Genomic DNA, 22,733 nt, shown 5'->3' on the forward strand with positions numbered 1-22,733 from the left:
TTCAAGCTTTACACAGAGAATATTTTGAAAATCTGGTATTTGTGTCAGATTTTTAAAAGTATAGCATTAATAGATTCCAAAAAATTTAGAAATAGATTGAAACTTTACATAGAGAAATTTTTATGTTTACCTGATAAACATTTTGATCTTGGAACTGCCTGCCAATGAGACCATTGTGTATGAATAGCTAGTCATAAGAAGTGGAGTATATGATTGTAGAAAGATGTGTTTCAGCATGCTCTCCTCAACAACCATTTCTGTATAATAACTCAGCTTTAAATTTGCTTCTATTAAAATGAAAATGAAAGCAAATAGGTTTGGGATCTTGGGGAGAATTTCCTTTAATATTATTTTATACATAAGCGTTTTGGTTATGCCCATTGTAAGTTCCTAAATGTAGTATGGAATCAAATAATCTTGAAGTTTGATAAATCGCCCTAAACCCACAGAGAAAATAGTACTATCACCATCATCAGGCAAGGGATAGAAATAAAATAATAACTAGACTTGGAAATCAATCCTAAGTGGAATCAAATAGTCTTCAACAGTGACAAAGCATTTCTTTGGTGGTGGTGGCATTGGAAGAAGGGCAAAGGCAAGTCTTTCCTCCTTTATAGAAGATCACAGTGTGCATGTGCTTGTTTAATATTACATAATACTGTAGGGGAAGATATTATCACTATTTTAGAGATGAGAAAACAAAGGCTCAAGGAGATTAAGTAAATTAGTCAGGTTTACGCAGCTAGCCAGTTATAAAATTAGAAAGCCAATCTCAATCCTTTCTAATAATAAGAATAGTTTGAATGCTCACTATTTGCAGGGCACTGTGCTACATTTGCATACATTATCTTATTTCATTAATTCCTACAGCAACCTAACCTTTGAAATAAGTACTATTTTCATTCTCACTGTTCAGATGAGAAAAGAGAAGCAATTATGTAACTTCCATAATATCCCTCAGCTAGTAAGTGTCAGAGTTGTGAGTTAAAACTTAGACTTGTCTGCCTCCAAGGTTTACATGCATAACCCCCACACTACAGTGACAGTAAACCTTTCTATTTTCTCCTGTGGGAGCAAGAGGCTTCTGACTTTCAGAACATATGTATAGTTCACAATAGTTTCCGTTGTGTGTGTGTGTGTGTGTGTGTGTGTGTATACATGTATAACACATGAGAGTTCCCACACAAAAATTTCCATCATGTAGTTAGCAGTAACAAGGAGATTTTAAAATCAGCCAGATGTCTCCACAACAGTTAGCAAAATAAATGAGATAAATGCCATCAGTCTGGCTAAATTGCTACTCAAGGATGCAGGTCTTTGAAATATTCTTGGTATTCTCCCTAGAAGTCATTTCACAGTTTGACTATAGGGTAAATTTATCATGGGAGAGATCCAGTTATTGTTGCCCTTTCTAAAATAGTTAAATCTGAAGACAAAAAGTCCTGTTCCTTACGGTGTTCAGAGGATGTGGGCCATTTCTATTGCAGAATGGAGGAACAACCCATGCTTCCTTGATTACTCTGGTCAGGATAAGCTTACTTATTAATAACTAAGTAGTGGGAAAATCTATAATTTTGTATTTAATACTTAACCTTTACAAAAAATTTGCCTCCTAATCCCTTCATCTAAACATATCTAGCTTTATTTAAAACCATTTCATTTGTCATTTTCACATAATGGTTCACTTAGCAATTTTTTATTCTACTTCTTTCCACTTACTTTTATTTTCCATGTACTTACTCTTACATTGGTCATTTATAATGGCTATTCCAATATTCCACTTAACTCATATATCATAAAATACTTAACCACTAGGCAAATAGGTTATAAAATGCTATTATAAATATTGAGTGTTTTAAAAATGTTTTAAAAATATTTATTTATTTATTTGAGAGAGAGAGAGAGAGTACATGTGTTGGTGGGGAGGGGCAGAGGGAGAGGAAGGGAGAGAATCCCAAGCAGACTCCCGCTGAGCGCAGAGCCCAACTCGGGGCTCGATACCACAACCCTCAGATTATGACCTGAGCCGAAATCAAGAATCGTACATTTAACTGATTGAGCCACCCAGGTGCCCCCAAAATATTTTCAAAAATATAATCATTATTTCAAGTTGTTTTCTTGGAAAAAATTCCAATGATTAAATTATTGAGTCCAAGAAAATCAATAAATTTTAACTCACCAAGTTTTGAACAGAACTGTTTGGCTTCTGAGAAATTGCGCAATGCCCGGTCAGATGTGTAACAGTGCTCCTTGTACTGGATCCATTGTGACTCATTCTCTTTTACTGCTGGACATCTTGATGAGTATGTATGAGAGGACACCTCTTTAGCTATAAAAATGTTAGACATGACTGTAAAAATGCACAGAAAAAATAGCTGACTTTTAAAATCTCACTAACTCCTATTTGAAACTGTGGTTCCTGTAGGTAAGAAGCATTCAACTCAATACCCACATCAGAGACAGCTACAGCCCATACTCTAAGAATATACATTCTGCTTAGCTTTTTGCAATACCATTTTTAAAACTGAGAAAACAGAAGAAAGTATTTAGCCCTCGAAGATGGAATTACCCTAATGTAAAAAACAATTGAAGAGACAGAATAAGAAGCAAAGACAGGCTCGGCAGGCCTGTAACTACTTTGAAATAATACTTAAAATTGTTGCTTTCTTTGGATGCTTTTTATCTTGATAATATAAACCTAGTTTTACCTTGCCATATAAAAAACTACTTTTAAAATTATATACACAAGTGAAAATTTGGTAATTTTTTACAAAATACAGTATATCTGCACAGCACAATCTGTCTCCTACCAAGAGAGTAGCTATGGCTTCTGTACCCATTAAATAATAACTCCCCATTCCTGCCTGCCCCCAGAAACCATCTTTCTACTTTCTGTTTCCATGAATTTGACAACTCTAGGTACCTCATATAATTGGAGTCATACGGTATTTGTCCTTTTGTGTCTAGCTGATTTCACTTAGAATAATGTCCTCAAGATTCATCCATGCAGGTTGCATTATGTATTATGTGTCAGAATTTCCTTCTTTTTTAATGCTGAATAATATTCCGTAGTATGTATATACCACATTTTGCTTACGCATTCCTCTGTCAGTGGACAACTTGGGTTGCTTTCACCTTTGGCCATTGTGAATAATGATGCTGTGAACACGGTTGTACAAATATTTGTTCCAGTCCCTACCTCCATTTCTTTTGAGTATATGCCCACAAGTGGAATTGTTAGATCCTATGGTAACTTTATGTTAAAATTTTTGATAAATTACCATACCATTTTCCACAGTGGCTACACACCACTTTTGATTCCCATAAACAATGTACAAGGGCTCCAATTTCTCCACATCCTTACCAACACTTGTTATTTTCTTTTTTTTTTTGAAGAGTCCATTTTTTTAAAGTTTTTGTTTTTGTTTTGTTTTGTTTTGTTTGAGAGAAGGAGAGAGATGGGTTGAGGGGAAGGGGCAGAGAGAGAGAATCTTAAGCAGGCTCCATGCCCAATGTGGAGCTCAACGGGGGTTCAACCTCACAACCCGAGATCATGACCTGAGCTGAAGTCAAGACTTGGACATTTAACCTACTGAGCCATCCAGGAGCCCCTTGAAGATTCAATTTTTAAAGTTTGCCCTTGGGGGTGCCTGGGTGGCTCAGTCGGTTAAGTGTCTGCCTTTGGCTTGGGTCATGATTTCGGGGTCCTCATTGGGCTCCCTGTTTCTCCCTCTCCCTCTGCTGCTCCCTCTGCTTGTGCTTTCTCACCTTCTGTCAAATAAATAAATAAAATCTTTTAAAAAAATAAAATAAATTTTGCTCTTGTATTAGTTTCCCAGAGTGCCATAATAAATTGCCATAAATCTGGTGGTTTAAAACAACAGAAATTTATTCTCTCACAGTTCTGGAGGCAAGTATAAAACTGAGGTGTCAGCAGGATTGGTTCTTTCTGGAGGCTCTCAAGGAGAATCCGTTTCAGGCCTCCTCGCTTCTGGTGATTGATGGCAATCCTTGGCTTGAAGCTGCATCACTGCAATTTCTGCTTCTGTCATCAAAGGGCCATCTCCCTCTGTGTCTGTTTCTTTCCTCTTACAAGGACACCAGTCATTGGATTTAGGGCCCATCCTTTTTTTTTTTTTTTTTTTTTTAAAGATTTTATTTATTTATTTGAGAGAGAATGAGATAGAGAGAGAGCATGAGGGGGGAGGCTCAGAGGGAGAAGCAGACTCCCCGCTGAGCAGGGAACCTGATGCGGGACTCGATCCCGGGACTCCAGGATCATGACCTGAGCCAAAGGCAGTCGCTTAACCAACTGAGCCACCCAGGTGCCCCTAATTTAGGGCCCATCCTAATCAAGCATTACATTACCCCATCTTAACTATTACATCTGGAAAGGCTCTTTTTAAATAAGGTTGCATTCTAAGGTTCTGGGTGGACATGAATTTGGGGGGATACTATTCAACCCAGTATAGCACTGAATTTGTGTTTGTTCATGTTGTCATTCTACTTGCTCCTATAAAGTCTGTTTAGCTAACACAGATGTCCTTTCCATTTTTTGTTTACTTTTCATGTATTCCAATTGTTTTTCTAAAACATTACATTTATTTTCTGTACCTAACAACTGAGATGTCAGTTCTCGATTACCCATTTATTCCTCATTCTTGAAATCATTCTCCCTTTCTTATATTCACTTGCTTCTCTGGATAAGGTTTTCACATTTTTTTCCTGCTTGAATCTGTTTAATTCCAAATGTTGAATCTTCTCTGGAGGATTCTTTGGAGCAGAAAGCAGGGCAAGCCCTGAGAACTACCACTGCCACCATCTCTTGCCTTGTCCAGCAGGCTTCTGCAGCTCCTGGGTGGTCTTGGTTCTTGTGCTCTTCTTCAAGCCTCCACCTGTCAGGATGACCCCAAGTCTAGCTCCTGATGGAAGGGGATTTTTCCTTAGATTTTAAGGATCATATAAGTTTGGAAAATGCTTAGTTACACAAAGTTAAATAGATTTCTTTACTGTAGAAATTCCCAGAGCCATCAATATGGTAAATCAAACCTGAGGTATTTCCCAAATTTATATGTTGCTGAACTCTTTTTTAAAAGGAGCATTTCAGCCTTTGAAAAACATTGCTAAGTGCAATTAAAATTCACATATTAGTAATAGGTACCCAGTGACAGAGGAACTGAAAGTCTTCGGGAACATACCCTGAACGGGTATATCATATTTGTTTCTCTTCACAAAGTATCAAAATTGTTTTTATAGGATTTGTGAATAAACCTTATTTAAAAATTGACAAAAAATTCCTTTGAATATTTAATCATGTGCACAAAACAAAATGTCATATTTTAATAAATATAGTTATTCAAAATCAAGTCTTACATTTTGTAGGTTTATAACAAATAGCACCATCACTAACAGACTTGCATTTTTCATGTCTCCAAATTCCTTTTGGATCCAAGACAACACAATTTCCAGCAGACGGTTTATCTTTCCATGGGATGTAGTCAAATGTACTGCCATCAGACCATTCAAAACTTGATTCACTTCCCTGTTTTAAGAATAATAGAGATAAAAAAAGCTTAGGACTTTTTTAGCATAAGAATTGATTTTTTTAAAGATTAATAGAGATAACCTGATTCCAGACAAAAGAATGTTCAAAAATAACATTAAAAAGAATATATAGGGGCGCCTGGATGGCTCAGTCATTAAGCGTCTGCCTTGGACTCAGGTCATGATCCCAGGGTCCTGGGATCGAGCCCCGCATCAGGCTCCCTGCTCAGCGGGAAGCCTGCTTCTCCCTCTCCCACTCCCCCTGCTTGTGTTCCCTCTCTCGCTGTGTCTCTCTCTGCCAAATAAATAAATAAAACCTTTAAAATATATATATATATATATATATATATACTTTAAGAAGTATTGGAATGGATTCTTAATTATTTGCTTACAATTGTTATAGGTCTGGACCTATTTGTAAAATAAGGGATTTACTTTTGATGCTTTGATTTGAGACATTTATTCTGGTGCAATTTAAGTAGGACTTTAAATTTATGGACAGAGTTACTATACTCTGTCTCTAGATTTATTTTTTTTTAAGGATGAGTTTATATAACACTTGAAATTAAATGATGTGCAAATGGCTTCCAGTTGTTACAATACAGATTTACAATCCCAATCTCCATAATATCCTGAATATTGTTTTTTATGTTTTATATTCTGCGATTTGTGTCTCTGGCTACATTTTTTCATATTATGGAAGCCATCAAACAGCAGGGGGCTGGAAGAAGAAAATACTTCCCACAAAATTCATATGGGAAGATTACTTTTGGTTTTCCCTTGATTCTATAATCCTAATGTGTCATCCTTTCTTTTGTTTTCTTCACTTTGTTCTAAAGATTATTTAAATTGGGCCTTCAATTCTAATCTCAATAGATGCCTATTTTTGGTATATTGGACACTATTATAGGTACATGAATATACTAATTAATAAGATTCAAATAGTGGCACAAAAGATATGTTTACTACCAAAACATTATTCTCATGTAGTGCAATTTGTAGGGGGAAAGTGAGAGAAGAAAATATACATTTATTAGTTCTAACATTAAGAATTTTATTTGGCATTTTATATAAATTTTTGTGTTAATCTTCACTATAATCCTATATTAAGGAAAATATTATCACCCCAGTTTTACAGATGAAGAAGAAATAACCTTGCAAAGGTTAAATAACCTGCTCACGATCACTGAACATGTAAATGGAAGACCCGCCACTAGTACTGGACCTCAGGTTTTTCTGATTCTGTGCTATTCCTGTTTTACCCGCTTTCCAGTTGTTCTGCCCAACTAGGTGACAGAGAGGTGTTGTTGAGATATTCATCTACTGGGCCCTTGGGATGGCCCGGGAGTGTCTAGGGCAGCTGCAGTCTGCCATTTGCCCTACTTCATTCTACAAATACAATTTGCTTTTTGGTTTGTGTTGCAAAAAGGTAAGAAAGCACTATGCTATGCAAATTGAGTTCCAGGACTTAATCCGATGTTATACTTTGAATTAATATCTTATGCTCAAATTTCCAACCTTCTAACACATTTGGAAAATTTCTGGAAAATAAAACAAGACTTACATCATGACTTGAGAGCCCAATCCATAGTGGAAATCCGTCACGTTTTACGAGGTCTTCCAGAAAGAGCTGGCCATTTTGGTCATGAACACTTGCCAAATAACCTCCACTTTGGGAACACATGTTTAATGCTTCATACCATGTTACCTTTTTTTGTATAATATTATAAATACCATCTTCATATGGAATAAACTGTGGCAGAGTAGCATTATATTCTTCCTTGTAGTCAACTATAACATTTAAATTAAAAGTATTAGGGATTATATTTAAATTATTTAAAATACATATTTTGGACAGCAAAGAAATACAATTATAAGAACATATTATGAGCAACTCTATGCCAGCAAATTAGATAACCTGGAAGAAATGGATGCATTCCTAGAGATGTATAAAGTACCAAAACTGAACCAGGAAGAGATAGAAAACCTGAACAGACCTATAACCGCTAAGGAAATTGAAGCAGTAATCAAAAATCTCCCAACAAACAAGAGCCCAGGGCCAGACGGCTTCCCAGGGGAATTCTACCAAACATTTAAAGAAGAATTAATACTTATTCTTCTGAAACTGTTCCAAAAGATAGAAATGGAAGGAAAACTTCCAAACTCATTTTATGAGGCGAGCATTACCTTGATCCCAAAATCAGACAAAGACCCCATCAAAAAGGATAACTACAGACCAATATCCCTGATGAACTGGATGCAAAAATTCTCACCACAATACTAGCCAATAGGATCCAATAGTACATTCAAAGGATTATTCACCACGACCAAGTGGGATTTATTCCTGGGCTCCAAGGTGGTTCAACATCCACAGATCAATCAATGTGATACAATACATTAATAAAAGAAAGAACAAGAACCATATGATCCTCTCAACAGATGCAGAAAAAGCATTTGACAAAGTACAGCATCCTTTCTTGATTAAAACTCTTCAGAGTGTCGGGATAGAGGGTACATACCTCAATATCATAAAAGCCATCTATGAAAAACCCACAGCGAATATCATTCTCAATGGGGAAAAACTGAGAGCTTTCCCCCTAAGGTCAGGAATATGGCAGGGATGTCCACTAGCACCACTGTTGTTCAACATAGTACTAGAAGTCCTAGCTTCAGCAATCAGACAACAAAAAGAAATAAAAGGTATCCGAATTGTCAAAGAAGAAGCAAAACTCTCACTCTTTGCAGATGATATGATACTTTATGTGGAAAACCCCAAAGACTCCACCCCAAAACTGCTAGAACTCATACAGGAATTCAGTAAAGTGGCAGGATATAAAATCAATCCACAGAAATCAGTGGCATTTCTATACACCACCAACAAGACAGAAGAAAGAAGAAAGAGAAATTAAGGAGTTGATCCCATTTACAATTGCACCCAAAACCGTAAGATACCTAGGAATAAATCTAACCAAAGAGGCAAAGAATCTGTACTTAGAAAACTATTAAATACTCATGAAATAAATTGCGGAAGACACAAAGAAATGGAAAGACGTTCCATGCTCATTGATTGGAAGAACAAGTGTTATGAAGATGTCAATGCTACCTAGAGCGATCTACACATTCAATGCAATCCCTATCAAAATACCATCCACTTTTTTCAAAGAAATGGAACAAATAATCCTAAAATTTGTATGGAACCAGAAAAGACCCCAAATTACCAGAGGAATGTTGTAAAAGAAAAACAAAGCTGGTGGCATCACAATTCCGGACTTCAAGCTCTATTACAAAGCTGTAATCATCAAGACAGTATGGTACTGGCACAAAAACCGACACACAGATCAGTGGAACAGAATCGAGAGCCCAGAAATGGACCCTCAACTCTACGGTCAACTAATCTTCGACAAAGCAGGAAAGAATGTCCAATGGAAAAAAGACAGTCTCTTCAACAAATGGTGTTGGGAAAATTGGGCAGCCACATGCAGAAGAATGAAACTGGACCATTTCCTTACACCACATACAAAAATAGACTCAAAATGGATGAAAGACCTAAATGTGAGACAGGAGTCCATCAAAATCCTAAAGGAGAACACAGGCAGCAACCTCTTTGACCTCAGCCGCAGCAACTTCTTCCTAGACACATCACCAAAGGCAAGGGAAGCAAGGGCAAAAATGAACTATTGGGACTTCATCAAGATAAAAAGCTTTTGCACAGCAAAGGAAACAGTCAATAAAACCAAAAGACAGCCGACATAATGGGAGAAGATATTTGCAAATGACATATCAGATAAAGGCTAGTATCCAAAATCTATAAAGAATTCATCAAACTCAACACCCAAAGAACAAATAATCCAATCAAGAAATGGGCAGAAGACATGAACAGACATTTCTGCAAAGAAGACATCCAAATGGCCAACAAACACATGCAAAAGTGCTCAACATCGCTTGGCATCAGGGAAATCCAAATCAAAACCTCAATGAGATGCCACCTCACACCAGTCAGAATGGCTTAAATTAACAAGTCAGGAAATGTCAGATGTTGGCGAGGATGCGGAGAAAGGGGAACCCTCCTACACTGTTGGTGGGAATGCAAGCTGGTGCAGCCACTCTGGAAAACAGTATGGAGGTTCCTCAAAAAGCTGAAAATAGAGCTACTGTACGACTCAGCAATTGCACTACTGGGTATTTACCCCAAAGATACAAATGTAGTGATCTGAAGGGGTATGTGCACCCCAATGTTTATAGCAGCAATGTCCACAGTAGCCAAACTATGGAAAGAGCCAAGATGTCCAACAACAGATGAATAGATAAAGAAGATGTGGTCTATATATATACAATTGAATATTATGCAGCAATCAAAAGGAATGAAATAGTGCCATTTGCAATGACATGGATAGAACTAGAGGGTATTATGCTAAGCGAAATAAGTCAATCAGAGAAAGACATGTATCATATGATCTCACTGATATGAAGAATTCTTAATCTCAGGAAACAAACTGAGGGTTGCTGGAGTGGTGGGGGGTGGGAGGGATGGGGTGGCTGGGTGATAGACATTGGGGAGGGTATGTGCTTGGTGAGTGCTGTGAATTGTGTAAGACTGATGAATCATAGACCTGTACCTCTGAAACAAATAATACATTATATGTTAAAAAAAAAAAAAAGAAGATAGTAGGAAGGGAAAAATGAAGGGGGGAAATCGGAGGGGGAGACGAACCATGAGAGACTATGGACTCTGAGAAACAAACGGAGGGTTCTAGAGGGGAGGGGGGTGGGGGGGATGGGTTAGCCTGGTGATGGGTATAAAGAGGGCACGTACTGAATGGAGTACTGGGTGTTATACGCAAACAATGAATCATGGAACACTATATCAAAAACTAATGATGTATGGTGATTAACGTAACAAAATAAAATTTAAAAAAGTACATAGTTTGGGTAAGACTGGACATGCAATCATTTCTAAAGTTAAATAAAACTGGATTTCTTATTAACAAAGGAAGTAAAATGTAGACTTTATTTTCATTATTGCCACAACACATATAATAGGTTCTTAAAAATTACAGTTGTCTGGTTGACTAAAGAAAGGTATAAACACTGTCTTTCATTTAAGGAGCTCACATAGGAATTGGGTACAGGAAACAACAGTTCCTGAAACGCAGGCCAAATAATTAACCACTATAATATGTGTGACTGAGTAGAGAAGGAGATATTCCTCTGAAGTAAGAGAGTCAGAAAGCCTGCTTAACAAATTTGGTTTGCAGAGTTTAGGTTAGTTGAAATTAGGACTAAAAAAGAAAATAAGGTAACCAGAAAGTAAGCTAAAAACAAATGAAGAATAATATAACAGTAACAAAACCACAATGATGAGGGTACTTCAAAGAGGCAGAGAAGCCAAGTGAAAGAGCCAAAACTAGAACAATTTGAATAAAATATTAAATAATGTAGCATATTGGATTATAACCCAAAATATAAAATATATAACCATGAGCCGATACTGATATAAACAACTGACTGAATAAATTTAAAAATGGGAGAGAATAGACAAATCTCTTGTACAGAAGAATTCCAAATAATTTACATAGGTATGCCCCTCTCAGGAAGACGGAGAATAACTCTTCAGTCTGTAAGTGTGGGCTGATTATGGTGAATTCCTTACAAAGAATATGGTATGGAAATGGGCAAAAGAGTAACTTTGCAGTGGAGAAAGCTAACAAACATCATCTAGAGCCAGGTGATCAAGGTTAAAATCAACAGTGGTAAGTCGTGTTGATGGCATAAACCCTTCATATGATGTGATGAAAATGACACTTTAACTCTGTGGTTTTCTTCCTAAACGTCAAACTCACAACTCCAGTTTAATCATGAGAAAAACATCAGCCAACCCAAAGCGAGGCACATTCCACAAAATACATGACCAGTGCTCCTCAAAACTGTCAAGGTCATCAAAAGTAAGAAAATTCTAAGAAACTTTCACAGCCAAAGAAACCTAAGGAGACATGTGACTATATGTAACATAGTATCCTGGATGGAATCCTGAATAGAAAAGGGACATTAAGTAAAAAATAAAAAAATCTGAATAATGGATGGACTTTAGTGAATAGTAATCTATCACACTGGTTTATTAGTTGTGACAAATGTACCATAGTAACGTAAGATGTCAACAATAGGGGAAATTGGTTATGGTGTATATGGGAATTCTCTGTACTGTCTCTAACTTTTCTATAAATATAAAAATCATTCTAAAGTAAAAAGTTTGTTAAAGAAGTAAAAAAGAAGGTGGAAGTCTTTTGTGCATAAAAAAACATAAATAAATGTGCAAATGAGGATAAGCATACACTGTACATGGGACAATTAAGAGATCAGCCTGACACAAAAAAAGCCTTATTGAGCCAAGAATGGGGGAAGAATTGGGGGCTGGAAGAAAGCCTAGAATTTTAGAATCGACAGTGTTTCTAAAAAGTCTTAGAAGCATACATAGACTCAAAGTAATTGGTAATAGGAAAACACTGGAGATTGCTGATCGAAATGATGCTCCAGAAAGTTATTCTGTGGCACTATGAAGGGAGATCAGCCTGGATGTTAGCAGAAGCCTTAAACCATAGTGGCCATTATAACAGTTTCGAAACCGTGAAAAATTTAAAATTGATATGCATTTAAAAATAGATTTACTTAAGGAATTAGGCAAATTTAAGAGACATTTATTTTTAGGCTAGAATGTCAAAACTTTACCCAAACACACTTTCTTATTTATAAAAATCTTATTCAGTCTTCAAGACCTAACCAAGTCTTGCCTTGTCCTCAAAGCATTTTTTGTTTTCATTATTCCTGTTTTCATCGATCTCTTTTGATTTTCCAACAAACTTAAGCCAGTACCAAATAACCTAAAACTAACCTACATAAAACAATGCTAACGAGTTAAATGCTGTCTCCCCAACTACATTTTACTCCTTGATTTTAAGACCATGACAATGCAGACTGTGTCTTTTCCTTCTTCTGTAAGTTCCGTAGTACCTCTCATCGGACAGAAAATAGAGGAGGCACTCAAACAGTACAATTCATGATTCCCACCCATGGAGCTGACAGCTTTATGTTCTCTTTCCCTGGAGTGGAAAGTCTACTTTAGCATACTTACCCATTTCAATTTTACAAGCAAGAATGCTGTTCTGGGTATAGGGAAGTATTTCTTCAAGAACACTGAAGGTCTGAAAATCCCAGAAGCCATCAGTACTCAAGCCAGCAAAAAACTTGCCATTTTTTATATCTGGTCTTCCTCCTCTCCAATTTGTGTATGACAGCATGGTCTTATCAGACCACAGAAGAGAATTATCTAGGGAAGAAAGAGTTTTTCTATGTTTAGAGATTAAATAAAGACTTGAATTATAGTTAATATTTCAAACTCAACCGATTCTCTTTCTTCTTTACCTACTTTCTAAAAAGTTTTATGATTATGTATATCCCTTTAAAATATTTTCTGACCATAACAGGAAATCATGCTTATATTTAATTTGGAAAGTACAAATTATAAACATAAAAATTAAACTTATAATTTCACCATCCTGTAATAGCTTTATGTTTTGCTATTTTTTAAATCAAATTTTCATTTCTCCTGTATATATGTTTAATTGCAATGAAAGTGAATATAATTATTTTATTTAAAAATTAACACATTACAAAACTAGTGATAGAAATCTCTTCTTTGGACCTAAACCATACACAATTGTGCACATTTATGTCAACTAATTTTTGACAAGGGTGCCAAGACAATTCAATACAAAAAGAGTAGTCCCTGGGACCACAGGATATCTACATGCAAAAAAATATATATATGATTTATATAAACATATATATATATACATAGTTATATAAATATATATAACCATATATATAAACATATATATATATACATAAACACATTTATATGTGTATATGTGTTAGACCCTTTCTTTTTACCATATAGAAAATTAACTCAAAATAGATCATAGACCTAAAGGTAAGAGCTAAAACTATAATACTCTTAGAATAAAACATGGAGTATTTCTTCATCACCACGGGGTAGGCAAAGCATAGATATGCATAAGTGATAAGATAAATTGGACTTCATTAAAATTAAAAAGTTTTGTGTGGGGCGCCTGGTTGGCTCAGTTGGTTAAGCGTCTGCTTTCAGCTCAGATCATAATCTCGGGGTCCTGGGATGGAGCCCCGAGTCGGGCTCCCTGCTCGGTGGGAAGTCTACTTGTCCTTCTCCCTCTGCCTCTCCCCCACCCTTTCCCCACTTGTGATCTCACTTGCTCTCTCAAATAAATAAATAAAATCTTAAAAAAAAAGTTTTATGCTACAAATTCTACTATCAAAGTGATGGTGGGGGACACCTGGCTGGCTCAGTCAGTAGGGCTTGAGACTCTTGATCTTGGGGTAGTGAGTTCGAGCTCCATGTTGGGTATAGAGCTTACTTAAAAAAAAAAAAAGTGATGGGAGAAAATATTTATAAATCATTTATTTGACAAGGAACTTATATCCAGAATATATAATTATAACTCAACAATAAAAAAGACAAATAATTAAAAAATGGGTAAATGATCTGAATAAAGTTTTTTCCAAAGATGATATATAAACAGCCAATAAACACATGAAATCATGTTTAATATCATTAGTCATCAGGGAAATGAAATAAAAATAAAATAAAAACCTCAATTAGATACCACTTCATACCTACTAGGATGGCTACATCAAAAAAAAAAGAGATAAAAACAAGTGTTGGCATAAATATAGAAAAATTGGAAGGTGTGGAAAATGGTATAGCAGCTTGGGAAAACAGTCTGTTAGTTCTTCAAAGGGTTAAAAAAAGACCCAGCAATTCCTCTCTTAAGTATATACCCAAGATAAATGAAAATATACATCCACATAGAATGCATGTGAATGTTCATAGTGGCATTATTCACAACCAAAAAAGTGAAAAGAATCTAAACGTCCATCAACTGATGAATGGATAAATGAAATATGGTATATCCATACAATAGAATACTATTCAGCCATAAAAAGGACTGAAATACTGACACGTGCTGCAGTGCTACATGCATAAGCCATTACGCTAAGTAGAACAAGCCAGTCACACACACACAAAATCACATATTGTATGATCTCACTTATATGAAATGTCCAGAATGGGCAATCTGTAGAGTCAGAAAATAGATCAGTAGTTGCTGGGAGTTGGGAGAAGGGATAGGGAAGGAGGAGGAAGTGCTAATGGGTATGGTGTTTCTTTTTGGGGTAGTGATAGCTACACAACTCTGGGACTATATTAAAGCCATTAAATTGTATACCTTAAATGGCTGAATTGTGTGGTACGGGAATATATCAAACTTTTTGTAAAAATAAGTTGCTAGGCCTATTAAAATGATGAATTTGCATAAAGAGTGACGTCACTATAAACTACACATACCCATTGTTGTCCTGGTTATTTGTACCTTTCACTGATGACCATCTTCCGAGGTGGTTATACCCAAACATCTGCCTGCAGCACAGACATGCTAGAAACACTGTACATGTGATCTGGTTCCTGCTCACTGCTTCATATCACCTCCTGTCTCCCAGGCCCTCTTTCCCTCTCCCCAAACATTTAACTGACAATTTTCTGGCCAGTATGATGGACGAGGGTGTATTCCTAAAGTTGCTATACAAAAGGGCCACTTTTTCACTTGGTTTGAAGCATCTTTCAGTCGACAAGTGGCTTCCCTTAGTAGTTTCTATTCATGGACCTACTTCTGAAAAGTCAGAACTTTTTTTTTTAATTTAATTTTATTATGTTAATCACCATACATTACATCATTAGTTTTTGATGTAGTGTTCCATGATTCATTGTTTGCGTATAACACCCAGTGCTCCATTCAATATGTGCCCTCCTTAATATCCATCACTGGGCTAACCCATTCCCTGCCCCCAAAACCCTCAGTTTGTTTCTGAGTCCATAGTCTCTCATGGTTCGTCTCCCCCTCCGATGTACCCCCCTTCATTTTTCCCTTCCTACTATCTTTTTCTTTTTCTTTTTTTTTTACATATAATGTATTATTTTTTTCAGAGGTACAGGTCTGTGATTCAACAGTCTTACACAATTCACAGTGCTCACCATAGCACATACCCTCCCCAGTGTCTATCACCCAGCCACCCCATCCCTCCCACCCCCCACCACTCCAGCAACCCTCAGTTTGTTTCCTGAGATTAAGAATTCCTCATATCAGTGAGATCATATGATACTTGTCTTTCTCTGATTGTGAAAAGTCAGAACTTTAAAAAAAAAACAAAATCCTTTGTATCAGTGGCATTATAATTAAATATTATTTAAGTATATGAAATAATTAAACAAATCTATGGATGTGAATTAAGCCAGTAAGAATTAGATTTAAACCCAATTTGCTGTTTGCTTGAAACATTTTTCTATATCTCTCATGTCTATATATTTTAGTAGAAATTTTGTTACTCATACAATTTATAAAAAGAAGTTAAGATGCTTAAAAGGAAGTGTACAGATCTGAAAGTGCTTTTCAGAATACAGAATACATTTTCAGTTGTTTCTGATAATATAACTAACAAAGTATATCAGAAGGTAAAATTGAAATCTCTATATCCTGGGTGTGGTCTCCACTGGTCCCTATGGGAACACTGTTTCCTCAGTCATTTCCAGGTAAAGCCTGGGAACTTTCCACCTACTTTCTCTCCATTTTAATTTTAAGGGTATTCAAGTGTCATTGGAGAAAGGATTTGGGCCCTTAAGTCCTACTACGATGAACTCATTTTCAACTGGCAACCTAAGTCTTACCTATTGCTTGATACCTTAATTTTTGTTAACTCATCTGCATGCCATAAATATTTAAGAAAAACCTTAGCAACTCTAAAAAATGTTAGGTTAGATAGCAAGGAGAAGGCTATATATATATATATTTTTAAAGATTTTATTTATTTATTTGAGAGAGAGAGCACAAGCAGGGGGAAGGGCAGAGGGAGAAGCAGACTCCCCACTGAGCAGAGAGCCAGATGTGATGTGGGTCTCAATCCCATGACCCTGGGATCATGACCTGAGTTGAAGGCAGATGCTTAACCGACCAAGCCACCCAGACACCCCAAGAAGGCTATTTTTAAAATGGTCACATTTGGGCGCCTGGGTGGCTCAGTTGGTTAGGCGACTGCCTTTGGCTCAGGTCATGATCCTGGAGTCCCGGGATCGAGTCCCACATCGGACTCCCTGCTCAGCAAGGAGTCTGCTTCTCCCTCTGATCCTCCCCCCTCTCATGCTCTCTCTCTCTGTCTCATTCTCTCTCTCAAATAAATAAATAAAATCTTAAAAATAAAATGTTCATATTTGAGTAATTTAGCTTCTGCCTTTGGCTGTCATTATCCTGTGCCCCTTAGTAAGGCCCACCGCCCTTTTTGGCTAGATGTATGCTTTTGATGTGTGATGTCTCAGAGTTACTTTTTTCCTAATTCTAAAACTTTTATGATTTTCAGGACATCTCTAAGTATTTTTCTAAATTGGTCTTATTTCTGCTATTATTAGAATTTGTGTTTTAAAAAATTTCATAGCAGAATGCCTGGGTAGCTCAGTTGGTTGGGTGGCCAACTCTTGATTTCAGCTCAAGTCATGCTCTCAGGGTTGTGGGGTTGTGCTCTGTATGGGGCTCCTGCTCAGCAGGGAGTCTGCTGGAGATTCTCTTCCTCTCCCTCTGCCCCTCCCCTGCCACCGAGTGTGCATGCATGTGCTCTCTCTCTCTCCTCTCCCTCTAAAATAAATGAATGAATCTTTAAAAAATTTCATAGCAATTATACCCTGGACTTGTGGCATTTAGTCCCAATTTCGAATATTCTATCTCATTGTCAGACTGTTTCTCATTTTTCTTTTTTTTTTTTTTTTTTTTTTTATTTTTTATTTATTTTTTTGAGAGAGGGAATGAGAGAAAGAGAGAGCACATGAGAGGGGGGAGGGTCAGAGGGAAAGCAGACTCCCCGCTGAGCAGGGAGCCCGATGTGGGACTCGATCCCGGGACTCCAGGATCATGACCTGAGCCGAAGGCAGTCGCTCAACCAACTGAGCCACCCAGGCGCCCTGTTTCTCATTTTTCTAATGCATACTCCAAGCCAATGCTGTAAACCCAAAGGTGCAACATTAATAGAAGTATAATTCCATTCTCACTCATCCCATATACATAGTAGAGATATAAGGAAAATATTGAAGATTTCTACGGCAGCGTGGTCATTTTTTGTTAGTCTTGAATTGGTAGGAGAGATAGTGGAGAAAGGAAATTATTTTCCACCAGATAACTCTAACCTTGGTGGTAAAGGCATTTTAATGGCAGATTTGAGATACAAAAATTGTCTGGTATTTATATAAGTTCTGCTAAGTGCATAATTATAATTTTGTATATTGGTAAACATACACTTTGAAGAACTATATTTTTGTAGGTTGGTAAACAAGTAGTTCATAATGAGGTATGAATATAAATAGAGAAAATCAGTAGATTTACAACTTACTTTCATAAGTTATACCTAATGTGACCCATGAAGCCATATTACTGAAGTGCAGAAGTTGCTCCAGAACGAAGTTATTCTCTTTTTCATCTCGAATACTCAGAATATGTGATTTTGGATCTGTTAAATAAAAAATAGTCAATAATTTTAATAATTACTTATCTAGAACACTTTATTTTGATAGATTTAGAAAATTTTATTTCCCAGCTTAATAAACTCTAAAACAATACTGGAAAATAAGACAGACATGTAAATTAAAACTATCTCATTGTCCTGGGGCTCCTGGGTGGGTCAGTCAGTTGAGCACCCAACTCCTGGTTTCAGCTCAGGTCATGATCTCAGGGTCATGAGATCCAGCTCCACATAGGACTCTGTGCTCAGTAGGGAGTCTGCTTGAGATTCTCTCCCTCTGCCCCTTCCCCCTGCTTAAGCTCTCTCTCTTTCTCTCAAATGAATAAATAAATCTTTTTTTAAAAACTATCTCATTGTACTAAAATGAATAGATTAAGAAGTTTTCAAACATTTTGATGTTATTTTATTTATTTTGAGAGAGATAGCACATGGGAGGGGAGGGAGAGAGGAAGAGAGAGAATCTAAGCAGGCTCCACGCTAAGCCCTTCACAGATCTCACGACCCTGAAACCATGACCTGAGCCCAAATCACGAATCAGATGCTTAAGCAACTGAGCCACCCAGGTACCCCGAACATCTTGATGTTAAATTTGGTCTTAAACAATAGTGTAAAACTAGCAGCTGAGTGGAGAATTTAAAACATTGATTCACTTCACTTTTCCCCATTTAAAGCTTATTTTGAATTGGTACAAATTTAGCCATATTAATGATACACTGCCAAAAACTATAATAAACAAAACCTCTTGGATGGTCTATATGATAGATCTTCCTTTTCCTTAGAGATCCCTATATTAGGGTTAAAAAAGTTTAATATTTCCCAAAGGTGTTCCTCAGGAAATTAGCAGGAGTTTCTCAGAAAAAGACTAGATGGATAAAAGCGTCGAACATTGGTTAAACAAAGTTAAACTAGTTCATTTATGGCAGTAATTTTTAAAGTATATGCTGATGTACACTTGATAATGTCTAACAGGAAGCCGTGGTGTATAGTATTTCTCAACCTTGTTATTTTTCTAAGGACCCTTTTCGTAGACTATCTCTCAAGACTAGTTTCTAAACAGCACACTTTTGGGAATAATGGTTTGATATTTTCCATAGGAACTTCCCACAGTTCACAGGTCCATTGTTCAGAAGTCACAAATCCTCCGTGGATCTCATAGGGAATATCTGAAGAGTCCTAAGAGCTGAAAGTGTGAAATATGCATTTCTTTTAAGCAGAGCTGCTTCTTTGCTTTTGACTACTTATCTGAGCTTTCAACCACCCAAATTCACCTATTTTCACTTTGCCCACAGTCTAACTTGGTTTAACATCCAGTTCTCTGCTTGCTAGAGTTATTTCTTTTCCTTTGTAAGTAGAACTCATTTTGTTTATACATGTAAAGACAGACTAGTTCTCTAATGGATGGGTAAAGAAGTAACTCTTATATTCTCCATTTTAACTAAACAAAATTTTAATCCTTTTTTTGTTGACAATGTAGAAATTAGGAGATGAATATTTTTGAGATCTAGTGCTAATTAGAAATATTTATAACACACCTCAGGTGAGATTTGTTTTTTTAATGAACATATACATAATGGCCACATAAGATACTTACTCATTTTCTGGCATTTAGAATGAACTTCATCTGGTGGTGTTGCCGTATATTCAGTCTTTGCTATTATGAAATTGTAGCAAGAGTTCTGAAATGGTATCCATGGAGTAAATAGAACAGGAGATGGACACTGAACATTGTCAAGTGCTTTGACCTCTTTTTCAGTATCATCTAAAAAAAAGACAACGGTATGAATTCTAACTTTAGACATAAATGTTAAATCCTGTTCATGGTAATTAGGCTTGATTTGTAGGGAATATTCAGGAAGCCAATTAATAATAGCTTAATGATGCTTGTTCTGTTTATACTCAAATATAATGTGACCTCTTAACTGGGTTTCTGTAGGAAGGAATTTATTTAACACAATTTCTTTCCCCTGCTGTAGAGTGAGTGGGAGAATATAAAACATGAGACACTATTAGGTGAAATGTAGTTTCTGTCTTCCTATATCACCAAACCTGAAATACAAGGGGTGACCTCAGAGACGATACAAAGATGCTAATAATGGGCACCTAACTATAACTTTGGGAACTCATCTTTAAGTTTCTGGTTACTGATATCTTCTCTAATTTTATAGGTACATCTTATTTTTTATTTATTTTTTTAAAGGTACATTTTAATGAAATACGTGATGTTCTAAGTTGTTGCTTTAATGAAAGCAAACAGAAATAGTTGAAAATCTGACATCTAGAAAATCTGGCTTTTTAAAAAATTTAATGAAAAAGCCATACATTTAAGAAGATCCAAATATAGATATGCTCTACTCAAAGCCAATCAAGCAGATTTAATATGCAGTAGAGACCATTCAGAATCTCTCCCAGCTCACAACTCCCTTTGTCTGGAAAGTAGCTGTATCTTCTTACTACTGCAAATGCACAAACGTGGGCCCCTGGCAGTTGTAAAACCACTTTCCTCTGACTAGGCTAGAGATCGCATACCTTACTCAGTAGGGTACATCAGATTCTCTCTAAGAATTTGGAATTCAGGGATAGTCAATTCATCTCCAGTTACAGCTATTATTGAAAACTACAGAGCTGCCATGTTTCACCATGTGCAGAGAGAAGCAGAAAGTATATAAAAAGAAGAGTGCAAATCCATAGAGAGAAACAGAAGGGATAGGTGGGAGATAGTATCTCTGGGTTCCTGATTCCATTCAGTTTCTTATTCCCATTCTCATGAAGCTCAGCTATATCCCCATTTTTGAGGATCTAAATTTCCCTTTTGGCTTAAGCTAGCTTGAGCTGGTTACTGTTACTTACAAACAATGAATCTTAACAGTGGCTCTTAAAAAGAAACAGTAGTTGTTGATAAGAATTACCAAAAAAATTCCCACAAATAGAATTTCCTATAGAATATAAACACAAAATATATACAAAATGAGGCTAATAGGAACTTAAAACTGAAAGGTCAAGTACCATTGTCAGCTGACAAAAATAAAGATATAACATGTCTAAAATAACAAATCAATGACAAAGTACCTAATATATAGTAATTCTACCTGAATACAAATTTTCACAACAAATTTTGTTGTAAAAAAGGACATGATTATAATTTCAAAACCAAAAAATTACAAAAATTTTACAAAACTACTCCCCATAAATCTCACTATTCATGAGACTGATAATAATTTAAGAATTAAAATATTTAAAATTAGCATACTTCCTGGATAGTAGCAAATAACACCTGGTTGCATATGATCACAATCAGATGTTTTCCAGAATCCATCAGTGTCTAATATTACACAGTCTTCAAGTTGCCCATTATTTTCAGCCCAGCGACTAAATTGAACATGCTTCCCATCTGACCAACCAAAGTTGAGTTCATCCTGTAAGCAGCAGAAATACATGTCAAGTGGCAATACATCGTGTTATCCCTTTTGTATTATTTTGTCCCTTGTAGTCAATCGAATGACTTTTAATTTTACCTTATATTTAACACACAGTTACATAGCACTTACCATGCGCCAGGCAAGGTTGTAAGTGCTTTGCAGATATTAACTTACTTAATCTTCATAACAACCATATTAGATAGGAACTATTGTATCCATTTCACAGATGAGAAACTGAAGGCATGTAATGTGTGCCAAGTCCCATAGAATATATACTGCAGTGCTGGGATTCTACTCCAGGCCATCAGACGCTAGAGTCTATGGTCTGAGCCATTACACTGGGCTGCCTCACACATAATTGGAACTGTGGGTTGTTGGAAGTCAGAGAAACAACATGAAGTAGTGGAAAGAACATGGGCTCTGGTGCTAAGCATATCTAGTTTGGAATTCTGGTTCAGTCATGTATTAGTTTTTGATTTGAGTTTACCTTGCCAAGTTTCCATCCCCTCAGCTATTAAATGGATGTGACACTTAACCTCAGGGCTGGAATTAGTGGGGTAATGTGTAACATAATGGCCAGCTGGTACACAGGAAGAGCTACATAAATGTTAGCTCCCTTCCTCTCAACCCTCACTCAGGCCTTGTGCATCTCACACTGCTGATTTTACACTTGTCTTTATGATGAAGCTTCCTCATTCACTCTATTCTATTGTGCACTAAAAGTCTGTGAACATCCGTCCGTCTTTACATCCTGACAAGGGCCTGACCACCCACCTATCTTGAGAGAGGTACAGAGTCCAGGGGATGGATTGTGGGATACAGACCTGTTCACACTTCCCCATTGCACTCCCAGAGCACCAGGCCTTATATACTGACCCAATGAACTAAGCTGTCCTGAGGCCCAAGGCAATTTTACATCACTGGTTTATTTGGAATATTGGGTAAAGGCCACACACAGTATCCTTAGTGAACTATAAATAGCAAACATGTTTAAGTTTCAACACCACCATTTCATTCTGAAACTGTTCTCCACCAGGGTTCCAGCTGTAACTTTGTGGCCAGTTAATCCCTAAGCCCCTGGGCCTCGAATGAGGACCTTTGGCCAAGTGATGTTGCTTGTACTTGATATTA

General features: G+C 36.6%; 1 protein-coding gene across 2 annotated transcripts in view; it reads right to left on the bottom strand.

Moving 5' to 3' along the window:
* LY75 (lymphocyte antigen 75) overlaps window positions 1–22,733 on the bottom strand; it is a 125,150-nt gene that overhangs the window by 37,169 nt on the left and 65,248 nt on the right. For both annotated transcript variants that reach the window (XM_036118524.2, XM_036118523.2), the window contains exons 26-32: window positions 21,434–21,599; window positions 19,778–19,945; window positions 18,058–18,174; window positions 12,671–12,865; window positions 7,109–7,335; window positions 5,374–5,542; window positions 2,180–2,329 (exon numbers count right to left, since the gene is read on the bottom strand). In XM_036118524.2, coding sequence (XP_035974417.2) covers window positions 2,180–2,329; window positions 5,374–5,542; window positions 7,109–7,335; window positions 12,671–12,865; window positions 18,058–18,174; window positions 19,778–19,945; window positions 21,434–21,599 — 1,192 coding nt within the window. The remainder of the gene's footprint in view (window positions 1–2,179; window positions 2,330–5,373; window positions 5,543–7,108; window positions 7,336–12,670; window positions 12,866–18,057; window positions 18,175–19,777; window positions 19,946–21,433; window positions 21,600–22,733) is intronic.

This window comes from Halichoerus grypus, chromosome 4 (genome assembly GCF_964656455.1).
Source record: "Halichoerus grypus chromosome 4, mHalGry1.hap1.1, whole genome shotgun sequence".
In the NCBI taxonomy this organism is placed as follows: Eukaryota; Metazoa; Chordata; class Mammalia; order Carnivora; family Phocidae; genus Halichoerus; species Halichoerus grypus.